The sequence below is a fragment of the Panthera pardus genome, unplaced genomic scaffold, assembly GCF_024362965.1.
Source record: "Panthera pardus isolate Hobbes unplaced genomic scaffold, ASM2436296v1 HiC_scaffold_24, whole genome shotgun sequence".
NCBI lineage: Eukaryota > Metazoa > Chordata > Mammalia > Carnivora > Felidae > Panthera > Panthera pardus.
The window spans coordinates 85,457,339-85,477,626 of record NW_026526810.1 but is presented as its reverse complement, the minus strand read 5'-3'; the positions used below and the strand labels follow the sequence as shown (position 1 = coordinate 85,477,626).

The following is a 20,288-nucleotide window of genomic DNA, read 5'->3' as shown; positions in this document are numbered from 1 at the left end:
TCAAGCTGTCCTTCCCTTCTATGCCTCCTCTTTCTCAAATCCTATTCCTGTCTTTTCAATAACACCTCAAATCCCATTCTCATTTGAACCATTTACAAATAACCTTGGTTTAGGAATTTTTCTTCTAAACTCATAGGAATTTCTTTGTACACAGTTGGCTTGTTTAACAGTAGTTGACATGTTGGTAGTGTTAAATACGTTTGCATGGATATGTGTTTACATTTCCTATTATCAGGTGACTACCTTGGCTACCTCTCACTAGCAGTGCCTTTATGCATAATTACATATCTGAAGAATAATGGATTCACAATTTTGTAGCCATATTTCACTTGAAGAAAACATAGCACTGAGAAATTAGGCTAAACAGCATGACATCATGGCTAAAACTGCAGTGTCTAGAACCGACAGTTCTGGGTCCATATCCTGGCACTACTACTTACCATTTGTGTGATGCTGGGCAGTTACTTAGCTCCATGTTACTTAGTTTCCTTGTCTGTAGGGTGATAATGGCCCTTACCTCTGAGGATTGGCTGGAGGATCAAGTGAATTAATAGTTTTAGAGTTTTCAGAATAGTACCTGCTATTACAAATACATACAAGAGTAGGCTCTGTATTATTTTTTAAGACAAAGATGTACAAAACACACAGTCATCATTACTTACTTATTTTAGAATCCTGCAACCTGAGGACTAATGGATTGAATTAAATGGTTTTAATAATAATTAAAGTTCTGAAACCTAATTGGGTATGTCTTAATTGATATGAATATTGAGGGAGAGATGAATCAAAGTAACACAAACATTTTTGAAAATAAGCATGAACGTACTAAAATTGATTCTCTCATCTTCTAGAGTGGTACATTCACAAAGGCTGAAAATACCTAAACAAGATGGCAGGATGCCTCTTCTGGCTTTTTTAGCTGTGAAGAGGTGATGATGGCTACCTCAGGCCACATTCAAGCTCCTGCACAGGGTAGGAGAACTCTTCACAGATCCTTGATATCAACTTTTTCAAAGGTAGCTGAATTCTCCAGCTGGGTAGTTTGAATGCAATCAAATTCTCTGTGGGAGAATAAGTGGATAAATGACTCACCCCACACAGATAGGCAGTCCAGATACATTCATTTTAGAGCAATGAGTTTAAAATTTTAATGCAGCAGATTTTAGTATTCTTATGTCTACATTTCAGCGGGGCAATTGGAATGATATAAAGTCTATCAAAATAAAATTTCCATTTTGATACACACTACAAACCTCAATCTACTATTTCTGACCCCTAAGAATATAACCCTGTTAAGGGAGACTCTTTCAGACATACTCCTAAATTGAGACAGGCGCTTAATTTTCTCCACACAAGCAATACTCTTTCAGAAAATTACTTGTATTACAGGATAAAAATCTTCTAAAAGCTGAATCTAGTACTTAATATGTGCAGCACATTTCTGAAAACCTGAGATTTAAAAAGTATAAGAAATATTTGAGTGCCATCACTTTTTAAACATTGGTAACAATATGAAAATGTAGTTCTTTTTGACCAGGTATTTAAACACAAATTTTCTCATGATATATCAAGAATTCTGCTGTTGTTTTTATTTTATAAAATGTTCCACATAAAAAACCCTCCAAAAATCATTGGAAACTAGAAGGGTCAAATGTAAGTTTTTATGTTATGGATGAATGTTAAGCAAATGGATGTGGTGCATGAGATGTGACACCATCACATTATTCTAAAATTTTACTCTAAAATCTAAGCCCTGCTGGCCTCCAACTGTACCCTGAAGTAAGCACTTCAGCCTCCCAACTTCTGCTTTTGCTTATCCTGGCATCCCCCACTGGCCTAGCATGGAATGTTCTTTCCCTAGATATCAACATAAGTTGTTTCCCCATACCCTTTGTATCTTTACTAAATGTCATCTTCTCATTGAGGCTTCCTCACTGTCCCATTTAAAATCATACCTATTCCTGACTTCTTAAACCCCTTCCTTCCTTTTTTCCTCTTCAGCCCTTGCCACTGTCTAACTTGTTTATATCTGTTTTCCTTCCCTTCAGACTATAAGCTCCTCAGTGACAGAAGCTTTAACTGTCTCCTTTATAGCCATATCTCCAGAGTGTAGAAAAGTGTCTGGCACATAGCAGGTATTTAAAACATATTCAATGAATGTGAAAATGTATCTGAAATCTTTCATATATGACTGGTATGTATGACTATGTCTGACATACTGGGGACTTTAAACAAAATAATGGAGCTACAATGTAAAGAAGAGATACGTAGAACAAATAATTATTTTCATAACATTGTACACATTTCAAAGGCTCTGCTGTTCATGGTCTTTTCCTTCCTTAGTTTTTTTGTTTGTTTGTTTGTTTTAAACATAGCCGTTATTTTCAGAACCAGCTCTGTTGGACTCTGCCTAATTCTTTTTCAGTGCTCTACTGTGGAGGAATCTATCTTCGAGGATGCTGACCTTCCTTCCATTGTCTTGTCTCTTTATTATGATTGTGCTCTTTTTTTGGGACCCACTCTCAAAAGTTTTTTCATACATAAACAGAATTGGATTTGTCTAATGACTTTTATTAAGGTACTGAAAATTAAAACTTAGTAAAATCCATATGTGAAAAGTAATGTTCTTTTGTGCAGTTAGGTTTGTAGGGTGGGTCTAGTAACTGACACTACTGGGTTAGTACAGATTTCTCAGGGATTCAGCTCAGTTGCATGAAACAGAAAACTCAAATAACAGTGACATAAACAAGATAAAGTCTGGGTTTTTTTTTTTATGTAATGAGAAGTCTGGTCGCTCGAGTTGGCTTGGTGACTCTTGGTGTCAGGGTTTGAGATGTCTGTAATTCTTTTGGCCCTCTGTCAAGGCCTAAGGAAGGAGGAGGAAGAACAAAGGACAAAAATAACTATGTCAGCTGAATTAGATTCCCTTTTACTGGAACTTCCCCAGAAGCCCCAATAATAATTTCCACTTCCATAGCATTGGCCTCGTCTATGTCCTATGGCCACCCTCTTAGCAAGGGAGGTTGGGAAATATAGATACTTTTTCTCTTGAGCACCTGGATGCTGCCAACAAAATTGTAATTACACTTAATAGGGAAGAAGAAGAGAATAGATATTGAGTAGGCAACTAGCAAACTCTGACAATGTAAAATATACCTGAAAGTTAGATAAAATTTCTGTTATCTTTTTCACAGAAATGAAATTGACCAGGCCATATCATCTAGAGGAACAGTGTTGGGAAAACTAACTGTAGAAAGTTGCATTTCAATTTTTGGGAAAGTGTGTAAATAAAACACTCTTTACAATATAGTGTAGTTGTTAAATATAAGTCAGGAATATATGTTAAGTTCTACAGCAAAGAACAAGAAGTAGAACATCCACATGGTTCTGTCTGTTGAAATACACTGCTTAGACTGAGTAATGTATAGAAATGTTGAATCACTATATTGTATACCTGAAACTAATACAACACTGTATGTTAACTATACTGGATTTAAAAGAAAAGATAAAAAAAAAAGATGCTGCTTAGAAAGTTCTAAATATCACTACAAATTTAAGTTGTAGTTCAGAGTAACTTGGGATGGGTCAGTGTAAATCAAAAAGATTATAGTGATTATATACTATTTAGATTATATAATAATTTAAGGTACATTATTGAATAGTTAAAATTTAATGTTACAAGGTAGATTATGTAATAATTAATATATATAAATTATATATCATATATAAATTAATATATATATAAAATATATATATAAAAAAAGTACATAAAATATATATAAAATATAATACATTTATATGTTGCAAACATAAATAGTTTAGAACATTTGTAGCTTATGTTTGATAACTAAATCAGGGTAGAATATTTCAAATAACATACTTATATATCTAGAAGTTTGTTACTCATTTAGAATTATTTTTATGCAGAATATTTAAAACTTTTTTCTATCATAGAAATTTAATTTTTTAATTTTGTTTCAGACTTTTATTTTTATTTATTTTTTTAATATAATTTATTGTCAAATTGGCTTACATATAACAGCCAGTGCTCATCCCAATGGGTGACCTCCTCAATGCCCATCATCCACTTTCCCTTCCCTCCCCAACCCCCATCAACCCTCAGTTTGTTCTCTGTATTTAAGAGTCTCTTATGGTTTGCCTCCCTCCCTCTCTGTTTGTAACTTTTTTTTCCCCTCTTCCCTTCCCGCATGGTCTTCTGTTAAGTTTCTCAAGATCCACATATGAGTGAAAACATATGATATCTGTCTTTCCATGACTTATTTCACTTAGCATAATACTCTCCAGTTCCATCCACATTGCTGCAAATGGCATTGTTTTATTCTTTCTCTAGAATTTAATTTTAACTAAAACTCATAGTAACCCAGAAGATACATTGTGAAGTTATTGGCAGTGGTGACTTGATATTTCTTTAATGCTTATTTATTGTTGAGACAGAGACAGAGCATGAGCAGGGGAGGGGCAGAGAGAGAGGGAGACACAGAATCTGAAGCAGGCTCCAGGCTCCAAGCTGTCAGCACAGAGCCCAATGTGGGGCTCGAACCCACAAACCATGAGATCCTGACCTGAGCTGAAGTCAGACGCTTAACTACTGAGCCACCCAGATGCCCTGATATTTCTAAGGAAAAACTATAAGATATTAAATTTTTTTTTTCTAGTAACTACTCAGGAAATGACTGTAGGAGGCTTATCATACATGCTATAAACATAGTAAATGGAACGAAAGAAATCAAATCCCAAAAGAAGCAACACACTTTAATTTTTAAAATATGATCTGTAATTATACAATAATGTGTTTTAATCCTAGGGGAAAAGGTTTTTTTGGACCCTATTTTTCCTTAATTTTAAATGAATGGGAACATTACTGAATTTGAATTAACAGTGCACAATTGAAATGTAGTCGTCTTTATTTCTCTTTACTTCAAATGATGGACAAAAAGAGCTCTTTTATTTTCTATAAATTTGTGGCTTAAAAAATATATTGTAGGTATCCTCATATTTTAGATTAAGTAAGGCTCAGGATATAAGTGTGACACACTTACCTCACACACAGTCTTTGCATTCAAGAAGGCTTTAGTTTGATGGGAGAAACAGATGTATGAGACATTAACTTCCTTTGTGCTGAAGGACTATGCTAGAGGTACATGAGCAAAGTGCTGTGGTCTGGAGGAGGTGCAGGTGATGCCAAAGGAATTCAGGGACAATGATGACAGTTGACTTGGATCTTGAAGGCATTTTACCAGGTACAAAATTAGAGGATGGGCATTTCAGAGAAGGAACAGGTGATACAGAGGGAGAGTTCCCTGAATAGATGCTAGGTGGGGAGTGGGGCTAGAGATGCTGTGTGGCAAGAAGATGAGCCTGACTGACTGGTAAGGTCCTAATATGCCTAACTAGGGACTTTGGATTTCACTGGTAGGGAATGTTAACAGAATTTTTAAATAGCACAGTGACATGATCAAATTTAGTTTTAATAGATATGACAATAATGACAAGAGGACAGATCGGGACAGACAATGATTATTGGTAAGGAGGCCACTAGGAGACTGTCATTGCAACCCAGGTGACGTGACGAGGGCATGACTGAAGTGGCCATAAGGACATAATTGAGAAGGTGGCTTTGGCAGATGTTTCTCTTAGGGTTAGGTATCTACTTATGGAAGTATTTGTGTCTGGTTATGGGAGTCATGAGTACCTAGAGTTGACTATAACTCTGATGTTTGTAGCTTGGAAAATTATATAGCCATCATTTAATGAGATTAAGAGTTTAGGAAGCAGAACAGGTATTTTGAAGCAAGATAATAAGTTCAGTTTGGATATTAATTTCCAGGAGCATCTATCTAGTAGACAGATAGAGATATGAATCTAGAAATAGAACATGAGAGAGATTCTGGAGTCATCCTCACATAAACAATAGTTGATAAAATACCTGGGAGGAAGGTATATTATCTCGATTTTGCACATCAGTTGAAACAGAGAGGTTAAGTAACTTGCTTAAAGTCAGTAGAGATGGTGAAAGGTTATAGGAAAAACCCAACATCGAATCTAGGTCTTCTGATGCCAGGGCCTATTATTTAATTTCTTTGAGCCTCAATTTCTTCATATGTTAGGTGAGAATAGTGACAACTTCCTATTTATGATTAAGACAATACATATAAAGTACTATGTAATGACACAGTGCCACAATCAGAAAAGTCCTTAAAAGTGTGGTAACTTCCTTCTTCCTTTCTTTTGTTTATAAATTCTGATGTGGGCTGACAAAGACTCCCCCTCTTTGATCAAACTATAGACTGGCTCCTTTGAGCCCTCTTTCTGACTAGTCCTTGTCCTTGGAAGCTTCTTCTGCCTGCCAAGTCCAGTTTTAGCAAGTATCCTGCTAAGTCAGTTTAGAGAAATCCCCTACCCTTGATAGCTGATCACCTTTGATATCGAATCAAATTCCTCATCCTTCACCTTCAATATTTCATCACCCTGATCTGCCTTCAACAAGAATTCTGTTAAATTGGTTTATCAATAATCCCTCTACGCTTGAAGTCTTCTCTTAGTAATTTTGTATCCACTGACAACCCTCCCCATTCCAACTCTGCTCCTTAGCTACAAATTCTCAGCTGTCTTTGCTGTATTTACTGTTGAGTCTGATCTCTTTTCCCTATAGTGATAGTCTTGACACCTATCACAATAGTTCTGAATAAAGTGTTCCTTACCAGTGAACAAATGTCAGAATATTCTTTTCTTTAATAGGATCTTAATATGACTATACCTAGTAATACTCCTAGTGGTTCATTAATTAGCTTCCTGTGTGCCCTGTGTGATGCTCTTACTCTCCAGGGCTGGTTGTTCAAACATGGTCAGAACCAGAACACACAAAGCGGCCATGATGTTAAGCCTGAAAGGCAAGAGCTAGGATCACACAGGAAGTCAAGTTTGAAAATAGGAGTTCTCTGAAAATGTGGAAAGCTGAATTATTGAGCTAGAGTTACAGTTGCAGGATGACCCTGGAAACTGGAGAAATAGCTAAGACCATGGGAAATAAGAATATGAGAAAAAGGTGCTAAAATGATCTAATTCCACTGGAAAGGAATTCCCCCCATCCCCACCCCCCCCACCAGGGATGCTTTTTAAGAGGTTAAATATCTTTTGGCTCTTGTGTAAAGCCTCTTTGGCTACTTTGGCATTTGACACACAATAGATTCTGTGGGAAATGGAGGTCAGCTCTGTTGTTCCATATTCATGCTTTCAAATCAACACAATGCAATGAAGACCATTATCCTAGATGGTCGGCTTAGGGAAATAGGATTTTTGCAATTATGAAGAGCTGAGAGTTATCATTTATGCCCATATTCTTGATTTTTTAAATACCAGAATATAATAATACTGTTCACAATAAAAAATATCTTTACCGTAATTGATTTTTTTGGGGGAGGGGACAATTCAGAAGGCATTAGATTATGACAGGATTTACAGGCTTTCGTTAAGGATGTTAATGATTGTCATGCTCTAGTTGTGAGACATACGTGCTATATACAGTTTTAACGTTTCTAGTGTCCCTTAACTTTCCTGAATGCTCAAGACTGACCTAAAGAGAAAGCAGGCTGGGCATCAAGGAGAATTGCAAGAGCCAACCATAAAGGGAAAGGATGTGTGGGGTAGAATCAAAAGAAGAGAAAATGGTTCAGCAGCTACAGCAAAGTAGTGTGTACCCATTGGAGTTTCCCAAGCTTCAGAGGGTTCCACATGTTAGAAAATTGGCAATTCAGAACAGATGGAAAATGAAAAGACTAGAAGGGATAAAGAAAGTGAGATTTTGTGAGGTCGTTAGGGTGTTACCTTTACAATGTTATAGATGACCTCGATTGAGATCTGTTTAATATTAGAAGTAAAAATATTCAAACTGAACTTAAAAATGTAATGATTAGACTAATGGCATAATTTGTGTGGTTAGAAAGAAATGCTAACTGTATTTAGGGCCCAGTGAGAAGGTAGAAGGACAGAGAACGATTGGAAGACAGACAACTATCTGTGTGTGTTGTGCTCCAGGGGCCCTGCTATAGAGCCTGGAAGGGGAGGCAGCACAGCAATGCACATTGTCAGGAGGAGATTGCAACCTGGGCTCCCATTTACTATGTGCCTTCTAGCAAGTGAGTTTTCTCCAATTCTGGGGCAAGGATAATCAAAAATTAATCTCCTGTCTCTGGTCAACTGTTTATGTATGGTCATAGTCAGAATCATAAAACAAAATGAGGTATTGGGTAGGGACTAATTTAACATAAAAAAGGGGACTGATAGTTTCGAAAGTCACACAGGTAGTCCAAATGTGAGCAAATAAATTGCTGATAAAATAGTGTGATCCATACTATGTGATTTTCTCTGAAATAACAAATTTTAAAGACCAAGGTAGGATGGAATCCCTGCTTCCATTCTTACTAGCTTCATAACCTCATTAAGTACTTACATTCTCAGAGTCTGTTTCCTCACGTGTAAAGTGAAGACAGTAATACATATGTCAAGAAATATTGTGAAGATGACATATTTAAAGTGACTATCACAGTACAAGGTGGTTTTTTTTAAAGATCTAAATGAGTTTTTCTCTCTCTCTCTTTCAATTTAAGATGTTGTCTTGATAACTTTGTCAGATTTTTGGCTTCTCCAATGAATCATGGGAATCTACTCCCAAAGCCAAGAATACACTATATACACTGTATGTTAGCTAACTTGACAGTAAGTTATATTAAAAAAAAAAGATTTCTGGCTTCTCAGTAGTCTTCACCAAACAACAACGACGACGACGATGATGACGACGAAAAAACAATTCAGAATAATCAATCCCCCACTCTTAGTCCACTTTTCTCTTCATCCTGCAAAGGACAGTTTAACTTCTGCTGGTGTGGGGTTAGTGAAAAGGTCTCTTCCAGAGACACTCAGAATGGACTATTGAGACTTCTTTAAGCCACAGGTGATTATAGACTTATTCCACCTTCATCTCTTAGCCCTTCAAAGTGCCCTTTCTAGTTGTCTAAATGGTCAGACTATGGGCTATCAATTGTTTCTTAGTTTTAAAAACTTACCATTTCCTTTATAAACACATAAAATGCAGGGGAAAATTAGAAAATGCATACAAACAGCTACAAAAATCTCTCTTCTTATGTACATGTATATGTATATTTTAACAAGAATTGAATCATGCTATATATAAACTATTTGCTAACTTGCTCTTTTCTGTGCATTTTTGCATATATAGGCATTTCTGGCAACATGCAATGTATGTGTTTCTGAAAAATCCTGTATTTGGCAAAACTGCACACTAAAAATGACAGTGCTTTACTGGAAAATAAGGTTAGAGAAGGGTATTAAAAATCCCTTCTACAAATTTCTACAAATTTGTAACCAGAGCGCTAGCAAAAACAATCATTGGTACTTGGGCGGTTAACTTGGGCTGCCAGGCAGACAATTCAGCATGACTACAGACTGTCATGTCAGATATAAAAAAAAGTGAAAGAACAATATTGTGGCAGTGCCATCAACCCTTTAGTTAGACCTGAAAATAGTATGCTGAGCAGGAGTATGCACAATACAGACAGAAGCAGTGGGGCTACCCTCAAGGTAGACATTGGGTGCCAGTGAAACAGGCCATGAGCTGAGAGCTATGACTGGGCATATGCCCCTCTGAGTAGGAAGTGCTAGGTACGGAATTGTGTCCTCCCCCAATTCATATGTTGAGGCTCTTATCCCCATTGTGGTGGTATGTGGAGATGGGGCCTTTGGAAGATAATTAAATGAAGTCAGTAGGATGTGGCCCTCATAATGGAAGTAGTGTCTTTTTTTTCCTTAAAAATTTTTAATTTTTATTCATTTTTGAGAGACAGAGACAGAATGTGAGCAGGGGAGGGGCAGAGAGAGAGGGAGAGAGAGAGAGAGAGAGAGAGAGAGGGAGAGGAAGACACAGAATCTGTAGCAAGCTCCAGGCTCTGAGCTGTCAGCACAGAGTCTGAAACGGGGCTCAAACTCACCAACTGTGAGATCCTGACCTGAGCTGAAGTCAGATGCTTAACCAACTGAGCCACACAGGTGTCCCTGGAATTAGTGTCTTTATAAGAAGAGGCACCACAGAGCTTGCTCTTTCTCTCTGTGCCATGTGAGAAGACAGTGAGAAGTCAGCCATTTACAAGATAGGATGAGAGTCATCACCAGAAACTGACCATGCTGACACCTTGATCTTGGACTTTTAGCCTCCAGAACTGTGAGAAAATACATTCCTGTGGTTTAAGTCACCTAGTCTATAGTATTTTGTTATGGCAACCTGGATTGACTAAGATCTGTGAGCAAATCCTCTTTTAAAATTTATTTATCTACAGGAGTGCCTGTGTGGCTCAGTTGGTTAAGTGTCCAACTTCAGTTTAGGTCATGATCTAGTGGTTCATGAGTTTGAGCCCTACATCAACTCTCTGCTGTCAGTGGGGAGCCTGCTTGGGATTCTCTGTTCTTCCCCTCCGCCCCTCCCCCACTGGTGCTCTCTTGGTCTCTCAAAAATAAATAAACATTAAAAAAATAAAATTTGGGGCGCCTGGGTGGCTCAGTTGGTTAAACATCCAACTTCAGCTCATGCCATGATCTCACGGTTTACAAGTTTGAGCCCTGCATTGGGCTCTGAGCTGACAGTTCAGAGCTTGGAGCCTGTTTTGGATTCTGTGTCTCCCTCTCTCTCTGCCCCTCCCCCACTTGCACTCTCTCTCAAAAACAAATAAACATTTAAAAAAACAGGCAAGGAAAGTGAACAAGTAAAAGACGGAAATGATAAATTAAGATGTTAAAATATTAAATAAAGAAACTATAAATTATAACTAGATACTATTTCCAATTAATCCAATTGACAAAGATTTTTAAATAGCATAATACCTAATGGTGGCAAGAATGTACATAATCAGACACTCTCAAACATTCCTGGAAGGAGTTTGCATTTGTACTCTATGACCTTTCTTTCAATTCACCTAGGTTTTCTGTGTTTTTTTCCACATCTTTTTTCCCCCAACATCTTGTAGTTAAAATTGGACTGTAGGATTTTTTCAGTGTTAGCTGTCACTGTGGGATCACTGTCACTATATTCAAGGCATTAGAAAATATCTGTCAGAGAAGTGAGAACAGTTTATCAACAAAGGCCACACCATGGCCTCTTTATGGGTGCAGATCCTGACAAAAGGATTCTCAAGTTGCCAAGCAGGTTAAAGGCAGTCAAAACAACGGTGACAGTCATAACAGAAAAGACTTCATTGCTTGCAATGAGGATGTGGGTGCTATGAAGCAGAACCATCGATATGCACCTGGGAACATATGAAGTGTACTGCATAATACAACAAACTATCTCCATTACGTGGGAAAAAATGTTTTTGTAAAACTTCACTTATAGAATCTTAAGTTTCTCCAAGTCATTTTTTTTTGGAGGAAGAATACATTGTCACAAGCTAAAGAAGTCTCATTGGGTCTTTTGTCTTTATCTTAGTAGTCAGTACAATGAAATGGGTTGAAACTAATTGATTTCCAGAATCACTTAAAGGAAATGACACATCGTGAAATGACCATTTCATTTAAAGGGTGTGCTGTTTGTTACTCTTCCTTGCAAACAGGTTTATGATTATTCCTCAAGTATGTAATAGAACTGGGTCCAGAAGTGCTTTTCCTTATGTCTTTGGGTTCAGGATACAATCCTTGACAATGGGAGAGATCTTGATGTGGAGAACAAAGGCAAAAGGAAATGAAGATAGAGTTCCTTATAACCTGCAGCACACTAACAAATACTTGAGGCAGGCAGAGTACAACATTCCTCCGGAAACTCCCAACTGTCATAATGTTAATGCTTTGCTAGAGGAAAAAAACAACCTTAGCTTGACAATAGCTAGGCCTCCAGGATCCTGTGAGTCTTCTTTAGCATATGAAAATCTTTCTGGAAATTTCTTCCTTTGTCTTTACCACCCCCAACTCCAAAGGATATAATCAATTGTTCCTCACAATTCCAGTGCAGCCCTTTCTGCCCACAGGTCTTGTCCCTGTGCTTCGATAAAATTACCTTTTTTTGGTTTGTTTGTTTTTTTTTTTCACTGAAAACATCTCAAGAATTCTTTCCTGACTATTCGCTTCCATATCCCACATTGAAGCACATCATTTTTGGTGTCCAACATGGGGCCTGAGTCTTCTCATCTGGACTCTGAACTTTGATGCAAGCTTGGTGAGTACTTCCTCTTCTCTTCCTTTCATTTCAGGCGCTTTTCAAGGAGTAAAGTCCTATTGGAACATTTTCATGTCAATTGCTCAGGCTGCAATCCTCTAGCCCATGGCTACTCTCTGGGGAGGAGAGAGCCTGCCTTTTGACTGGGAGTTAGTACCATGGCTAAAATGGTAATAAAACCCCAAAACTTGATGCCTTCTTTTATTCCTTTTCTTATACAAAGTTGTCTTTTTTAGGCACAGGACAGCTACCTAAGTCACTAGGATGGCTGCCAATCTTAAGACACCCATGTGAGGTTTCCTTCTCATTGGTCTAATGTGATCCCCTTCACACCTCTGGTCTAACCACTTCTGGCTGTGAGACCTCCACTGTGAACTGGCTGAAACCCGTACCTGACTGAATTAAAATCCAGCCCTGGGCCGTTTCCTAGGGAAGTCGGCTGTAAGGACTACATATGTTGGAATGTTGGTTAGATCATGATGGATTTGTCTTTACTGTTTTCCATCAGTGTCCTCTGCTAACTACTTAAATTACAAAATTGGGTGATTTCCCCTTGTAAAACTTTTCTAGTATTTTCCTTGGGTTAAAAATGGTGGGTTCTTCACAGCAAGGCAAGGCACAGCACAGTATCTTGTTCCACATGCTGGCACCCATTTGTAGTCCAGAATACAATGGGGAAGTGGAGGGATGCTGGCCCCTACAGGGCAGGGTGGTGATCATAATGATTTCATTGAGGGATGCCTTGGGTTAGTTTGACAGCAGGAACCTCTGATATATCCTGCATGGGACACCACCTGGGATTCAGAGAGGATTTTCCTGGTAATGGACTTCTTCAATTCCCAAGAACTCTGCCTTGGGATGCTTTTTAACCCATTGGAAACAATTTAGATTGAAAGATTTAAGGGGAGAAAAGCTAATCTTCTTTTGTAACACTGCATGGCCTCAGTACTCCTTTGGATATGAGGGAAAAATGGCTCATTAATGGGACATTAAACTTCAATATGACCTATCAGTTAGATCTTTTCTTCAGGAAATAGAGCAAATAGGCAGAGGTACCCTTAGTCTAGGCCTGTGTGGCCCTAAATCAGGACCCTGACATAAGGGCCTCTTGCAGAATGTGCTTGGCCACTAACCAGGCTCATTAACTCCCTCCTGACATATTGGATGATTGTCTAAACGACTCTCCTCTGAATGAACCCAGGTTGCTGGAGGAAACACAGGCCATCCCTGATGAAGGGAACACTGACTTTCTGACTCAATGTTGCTCCTAACACATCTGAGTTACTCTAGCTGTATCTGGGGGCTTCTACCTCATGAATTTCCTGCATTAATGGCTATGATAATTGGAGCCAATAGTCTCCAGTTAGTCTACTTTGGGACTGGGGCTTTAAGGAATATCCTAAGCAGCTACCAAAACTCCTTTTGTTTTGGGGAATTTCCCTGTCTTCTCTGGCCTGACATGGACTGCCTAATTCCACTTGTTGGTGGAAAGAAAATCTGTCTTTTCATCTCAAGCTTATGAGCTTTAGGACCAGGAGACCTCCTTCTCTGCCCTCTAGACTTTTATCCACCTCCAGCCTTCCTGGAGACACCTCACCTCTTCTGCTTTTCTCTCCCCCTCCTCCTGTTTCTGTCCCATTTTGGGAGCAGCCTACATAACTAACTCCTATACCATCCTTGATTTCTCAGGCACCATTGGCTTCTCCTACCCTCACTGTCACGAAGCAAAGAGCACCCCCCCCCCCCCACCTTGGGCTTAACACTGCCCACTTCAGATTTCCCCACTAGTGTCCCAGGTAAAAATTGACAATGGGGAACAAATTGACTTTTAAGTGGACCCAGGTGGAACATATTTAGTATTTCAACTAATTTAAGTTTGTTGGTTTAATTAAGATAGACATGTCTTAGAGTTATTAGCATTAAATATGAAACTTTTATTCTACTTAGGTTTACTAAAAGTCAAAGAAACTCATGTTATCTGTTATAATTTTTAGCAAAAAGATGACTTAAAATGATCATGAATTTTGTCTCAAAGTCTTCATGGGTAATTGTTAAGATAGCTTTCAAAGTCTTTGGTAACCTGAAACTTTCAAGTTTTGCTTAGATGATAAATTCGATTGAATTCATTGGATTCCAAATGAGATAAGACTTAGGCATTGATTACTGAACATAGGTTTGTGCTTTTGGATTCTTATTGCAGAGAAGCTGAGGATACTTGGGTCTGTTGATAAATATGCTTTGTGCTTTATTGAGGATTGTGCTATGGAAAAATCTGTTTTTAAAATTGTGAAATGTGCTTACAAATTTTAGATCTAAAGAATTCTGGTATAACAGTTCATGATTGGTTACTACTTAGTTTTCAATGGAGACTAAGATTTCTAAAGTTAAAATTCTGCTAAATGTAATTAATACTGATGGAAATAAGGGAAGTAACTGAATAAAAAAGTTGTTGTAGAAAGTTTATGAAAGGAAATCGTTGAAAAGAGATTTTATATGTGGTCAGGACTAAGATCAAGATGAATGGATTTTAAAAGTATACTGGTATAAGATTGAAATTCTGCTTTTCTGTTTAAAAAATGTTTTCTCTGATTGTTGGTCTACTCTTGATAAGAAAATGCAAACGAAGTTTTTTCTCTTTTGTCCACCCAGAAAACCAAGGTTTCTATGTTTTTAAAGTTGTTTGTTTGTTTATTTTGAAAGAGAGAGAGAATGAATGAATGAATGAATAGGGGAGGGGTAGAGAGAGAGGGAGAGAGAATCCCAAGCAGGATCCATGCTGTCAACAGAGAGCCTGACATGGAGCTTGAAATCACAAACAATGAGATCACGATTTGAGCCAAAATCAAGAGTCAGATGCTTAACCAACTGAGCCACCCAGGCAACCCCTGTGTTTTGTTTTTATCAGGGTTTTGATTACTTAGTTAAAACTTCTCAATATTAAAGAGGCTAAGTTTTGCTAACAACTATATAACCTTTACATATTTGCCTTTGGAATCTCTTATTGACACTTTGGTTAAATAAAAAATTAAGTTTTAAGTTATGTAATGATCTGTAAACCTATTTAGGCATGCACTTTATAACCTTCTGAGATTTTAAAATAAACTACCTGGATTTTACGTTGTGAATGAAGTCTTTTTGACTAATTAGGCCTTTTTATTTGGTATGTTGTTACTCTGGAAGCACTGTTAAATAATAAGCCTTAGGTTATGTTGTTTGGGTAAATGCTATAACTATTATAGAGATTATATACAATTTCTAAGGTTTTAATATGCTTTGGTATGATGCCATCACTTGATATTGTATCATGGATATTATTTTCAATATTAATAGAATCATAGAAGTGTTATATGTCACAGAAATAACCAGATTTCCTTGCCACTTATATTGTTACCTCTCATTAGATCTTGAACCATATCCATTTTTGAGTCTTTTGTCATTTATAGTTATTATTCTTATTATCTTGTGAAATGTGTTTCATCTTCAATGAGATTTATAAAAAAGTCCTTTGACAAATACTTTTTTTTTGATATCTTTAAAATTGGTAAGAATTTCCAGAACTAACTAAAAAACTGCATTCAAACTGAGCAAGGAATCCACAACATGGGACAAAATCAACTGAGGAAGATGATTATAGTTTTCATGACTCTTGTTTGAACACATTGCTAGTTCTCAAATGTTTTGCTCTTCCAGATTAAGGAAACTTTCTCTTAAGATATCCATTATATACAGAAATATGATAAAAATTCCTTTGTTAACAAATTGAAGTGTTTTTAACTTTTCTTTTTACCTAAGCCCTGTGAAATTCAAAAACTCTCAGTGGGTATTCTTTTTTTTCGTGACAATTATAATTATTTGCATTAGTTTAATAAGAATCTGTTCTCCTTGTAACAGGACACTATTGGAAACATTGATTAATTTACCAAGTCTTTTGACTGAAATATTATAGTTGAGAGACATGCATGTGTTGCCTAAATGGGGTGACTTTCAAGCAGATGGGGCCCCCAAATGTGGAGTGTGATGGCTGGCTGGAAGCTGGTGGGGCTGGAGGTGAAAGAATTTACCTGAGGCAGAACAGAGGAGATAGAAGTTTATTGAATACACTACAAGTGAGCAGCAGGGAGGACAGAAGAGGATAGGTGGTTGGCAAGGAGGTAGTGAGTGGGGACTGTTTTTAAAGGGGGAAGATGAGGAGATATGGTAATATATGGAATTTTCCCTTTTTTTGGTAAGTGGGCCTGGTTGCTTACAACCATTGGTCAGTTAGGGCCTATGGATATTTTGAAGTGGGCCTTTTCTACATTCCATTGCTCAAACCTGTTTGCCTGATAGCAGCTTCTACAATGCACAGATTCAGATTTGACCAGACAGCTTTAAGGAACTAAGTCTGACTTTATGAAGCTTGAAGCCAATAAAGCCCCTTGGAAATGTTGGCCTGATACCTTGCTTACAGGGTTCCTAGCAGTCTTAACAGTTGAGTAAAGAACGTCCTTTCCTGGAAGGTGCAGGAACCTCAGGATATTTTGGGAATCTCAAGAAGAAGAATTCACCCAAATCTACAGGTATTACAGGCAGGTCTGATGGCAAATATTTGGCTTGGCTTCTGGCCTAGAGAGGCTACTAAAAGTCAGTCTAGAGATGCCTTATTAAAAGTTCCAGCAAAACAGATTTTAAAAGATATATATATGATCAATCACTATTCTTGCTGAGCTTTTGTAAATAATTAGGCCACATTTATTACAATTGGACTTCTTTTACAAATGAATTAGTCTTGACTTAGCTATCTCTGATTAAAAATGAGGGTAAATATAGAGAGAAAATGTTTCAATAACACATCTTTGTAGATACTAGATTGTAAGCACTCAAGACTCAAGACACTGAGTTTGAAATTTGCTCCAACCATTAACATATTTTTCTTTTTTTTCCATTAAGGTGCCTCTTATTAATTACCTGATTGCTTGCTAAACAAAACAAAGTCTATGATGGCTAACACCACTGGATATATACCATTAAGGCCTTAAATGACTCTCAAATTGGCATTAGATATTTTAACTGCTGCACAAGGTGGAACATGTGCTATCATAAAAACAGAATGTTGTGTACATATTCCAGATATCATAAAAATGTAACTGGATTGCTAAAAGATATAAATACTCAAATTGGTGCTTTAAACAATCTCTCCCTTTCCTTTAGTGATTGGTTAAACTCCTGGACTGAAGGAAGACTTTGGTTATCTATCAAAGGCCGTTTTTATTGGGCTTCTTGTTCTCATAATAATATTAACCTTATTTTATTGTTTTTCCAGTGTCTCCCTGCTTGTTGCCAAGACTCCTTCACTGCCATAGATTCAAGCCAACAGATGATCCTTCTACTCAAGAAGGTGCATATATTTGTCTACCTTGGATTGGCTGCCTCTGCTTCTGGTAACTTTTACATATAAGTTCCTCAACTGACCAGTGTTGACCCATAGGTAGCAACATCTCCACACCTCTATTCAGCAGGAAGAAGTTCGGGAGATAAGACCTTCCACTCTCAGCAAAATTAAAGATTTGGGGTCAAAATTGGTCAGGGGGGAATGGTGTGGAGAACAAAGGCAAAAGGAAATGTATATGAAATTAAATTTCCTTATAACCTGCAGCCCATTGACAAATACTTGAGACAGGCAGAGTATGACTTTCCTCCAGGAACTCCCAACTGTCTTAATGTCAATGCTTTACTAGAGGAAAAAACAACCTTAGCTTGACAATAGCCAGGCTGGAGGATCCTTTGAGTCTTCTTTTGCATATGAAAGTCTTTCTGTAAATTTCTTCCTTTGTCTTTACCACCCCCAACTCCAAAGGATATAATCAATTGCTCCTCACAATCCCAGGGCAGCTCTTTTTGCCCACAGGTCCTGTCCCTGTGCTTTAATAAAAGCAGTTTTGTTTTGTTGTTTTTTTTTTTTTTGCGCTGAAAATTCTCAAGAATTCTTTCTTGAATGTTCCCTCCTGAACCCCACATCAAATCACATCAATGTGAACACTATTTTATAAGCTAAAAGGAAGGAGCCAGTGGAAGTAAATAGGGTAAAAAGAAATCAAGTAATTAGTAAATAAATATCCCGAAGGAGGCAAAAGGAGTGTTTGTGATGCATAGCACCTCGAACATAGTGAGGACCCAATTAATGTTTATTCTTAGATCAAAATTATTTTCCTCCCAACTATTCAGATTTCCAAATTAGTGATGTTTTACTTTATTTTATTCTGCATTTTACATTACATTTAATAAAATGATTTTCTGTCCCATGTTAGTGACCTGATTTTGATATGCATAATCGTAATAAAAATATTAACTACAAGGGTACCTGGGTGGCTCAGTCATTTGAGGGTCTGACTCTTGGGTCAGGTCATGATCCCAGAGTCATGGGATCAAGCCCTGGGTAGGACTCTACACTGAGCTTGGAGCCTGCTTAAGATTCTCTCTCTCTCTCTCTCTCTCTCTCTCTCTCCCTCTCTCCCCCTCTCTCCCTCCCTCCCCCTCCCTCCCTCTCCCTCTCCCTCTCCCCTTCTCCCCATCTTGTGCTCTCTCTCTCTCTCTCTGAAATAAATAATAATAATAATAACTACCACTTAATGAGCGCTTAGTATGCACTTTATAGAACATCTGATCCCTTACAAAACTGTACTGAAGTCAATGTTATTTACAAATAAGAAAATTGAGACTCAAACATATGAAAAATTCACTTGTGTCATACAGTTAGTAAATTGTGGAGCCAGATTTTGAAGCCAGGTCTGAGGTCAGTTAAAAATTTGTGTGTGTGTTTTTTTTTAAGTTTATTTATTTATTTTTGAGAGAGAGGGAGAGAGAGAGGAAGAGAGAGAGAGAGAGAGCAAGTGGGGGAGGGGCAGAGAGAGAGCCTCCCAAGCAGGCTCCATGTTGTCAGTACAGAGCCTGATGCAGAGCTCAAACCCACGAACTGTGAGATCATACCTGAGCTGAAATCAAGAATTGGACGCTTAAATGACTGGGCCACCCAGGCACCCCTAAAAATTTATGTTCTAACTTCAACTACCTCCATTTTTACCTCGGTCTGTACTAGAAAATACTAGAAAGTTAATTTTTTTTCAGGCTTACCTTTTAACTCAGTTGAGAGTCCCAGTTGGGCAAAGCATCCTGTGATGGGAGCTGAAACTACCTCCTCAAGTAATTAAACTGCCCGGACTTCAGCAAGACCCTGCATGATTGACCCCAAGACAAAGATCAACCTGACATTTACTGCCTGCCTGAATGTACCCACTGACCTTTGTCCCACATTTTATTTATATGAACCTAGACATATTTTCAGCACTTTGAAAATAGTCATTGGGATACTAGTCTGCTGTCTTCTTGGTGCTGGCCTCACTGAATAAATTTCTTTCTTGTTTCACCACTAAAAAAAAATCTGTTTTCCAAATCACTATGGTCTATTGCCTCTCATATAATTTGTAAATATAGGCCTTTCTTGAAACTTTTCTGTGTAAGTTTTAAAGGGAAATAATTTAGATATTGGTACAAGGGGAAAAAACAATTCACAATTACAATTAAAACCAAATTGATTTGTTTATTCCTCAGAATTGAGACAGGTTTCAACCTTGTTAACCATAGAATATAGTTTACTTTTCTCATATAGTGAAGACATTTTCATTTGTCACAGGTCTAAAATACAAACAATACAGGGCAATTATTGCTACCAATCTTAAAATTTTGTTTAAAATGCCTCTTACAAATGATTTCTATCACAATTGCAACTTAATTTTTGAATTTAATTATATAAAAAGAATATTTCATGAGTTTTGATGTTAGAAATCATTTATGTATTGAAATTGGTTGGTGGCATGCTTAAATTTCAGAAATGAAGAACAATTGCAACCATAATGCATAAAATGGGAATTTTCAATGGAGAGGGAAAATATTATTTTAAGTTGAATTTCTCTGAAATGCAGTGTGAATTTTTCTTAACTGTAGGGCCATATGAAGGACTCATAATAACCTTGTAAAACATTACAGAAGGACAATGGTTTTCTTCAATTATCACTAG

The 20,288-nt window shown here is 37.4% G+C and overlaps 1 protein-coding gene across 1 annotated transcript in view; it reads left to right on the top strand.

The window, feature by feature from the left end:
* The window catches only part of LOC128772833 (translation initiation factor IF-2-like), a 403,616-nt gene that overhangs the window by 90,913 nt on the left and 292,415 nt on the right, over positions 1 to 20,288 (top strand). The window contains exon 3 of the mRNA XM_053888731.1: positions 17,538 to 17,612. Within this exon, the coding sequence (XP_053744706.1) occupies positions 17,538 to 17,612 (75 nt within the window). The remainder of the gene's footprint in view (positions 1 to 17,537; positions 17,613 to 20,288) is intronic.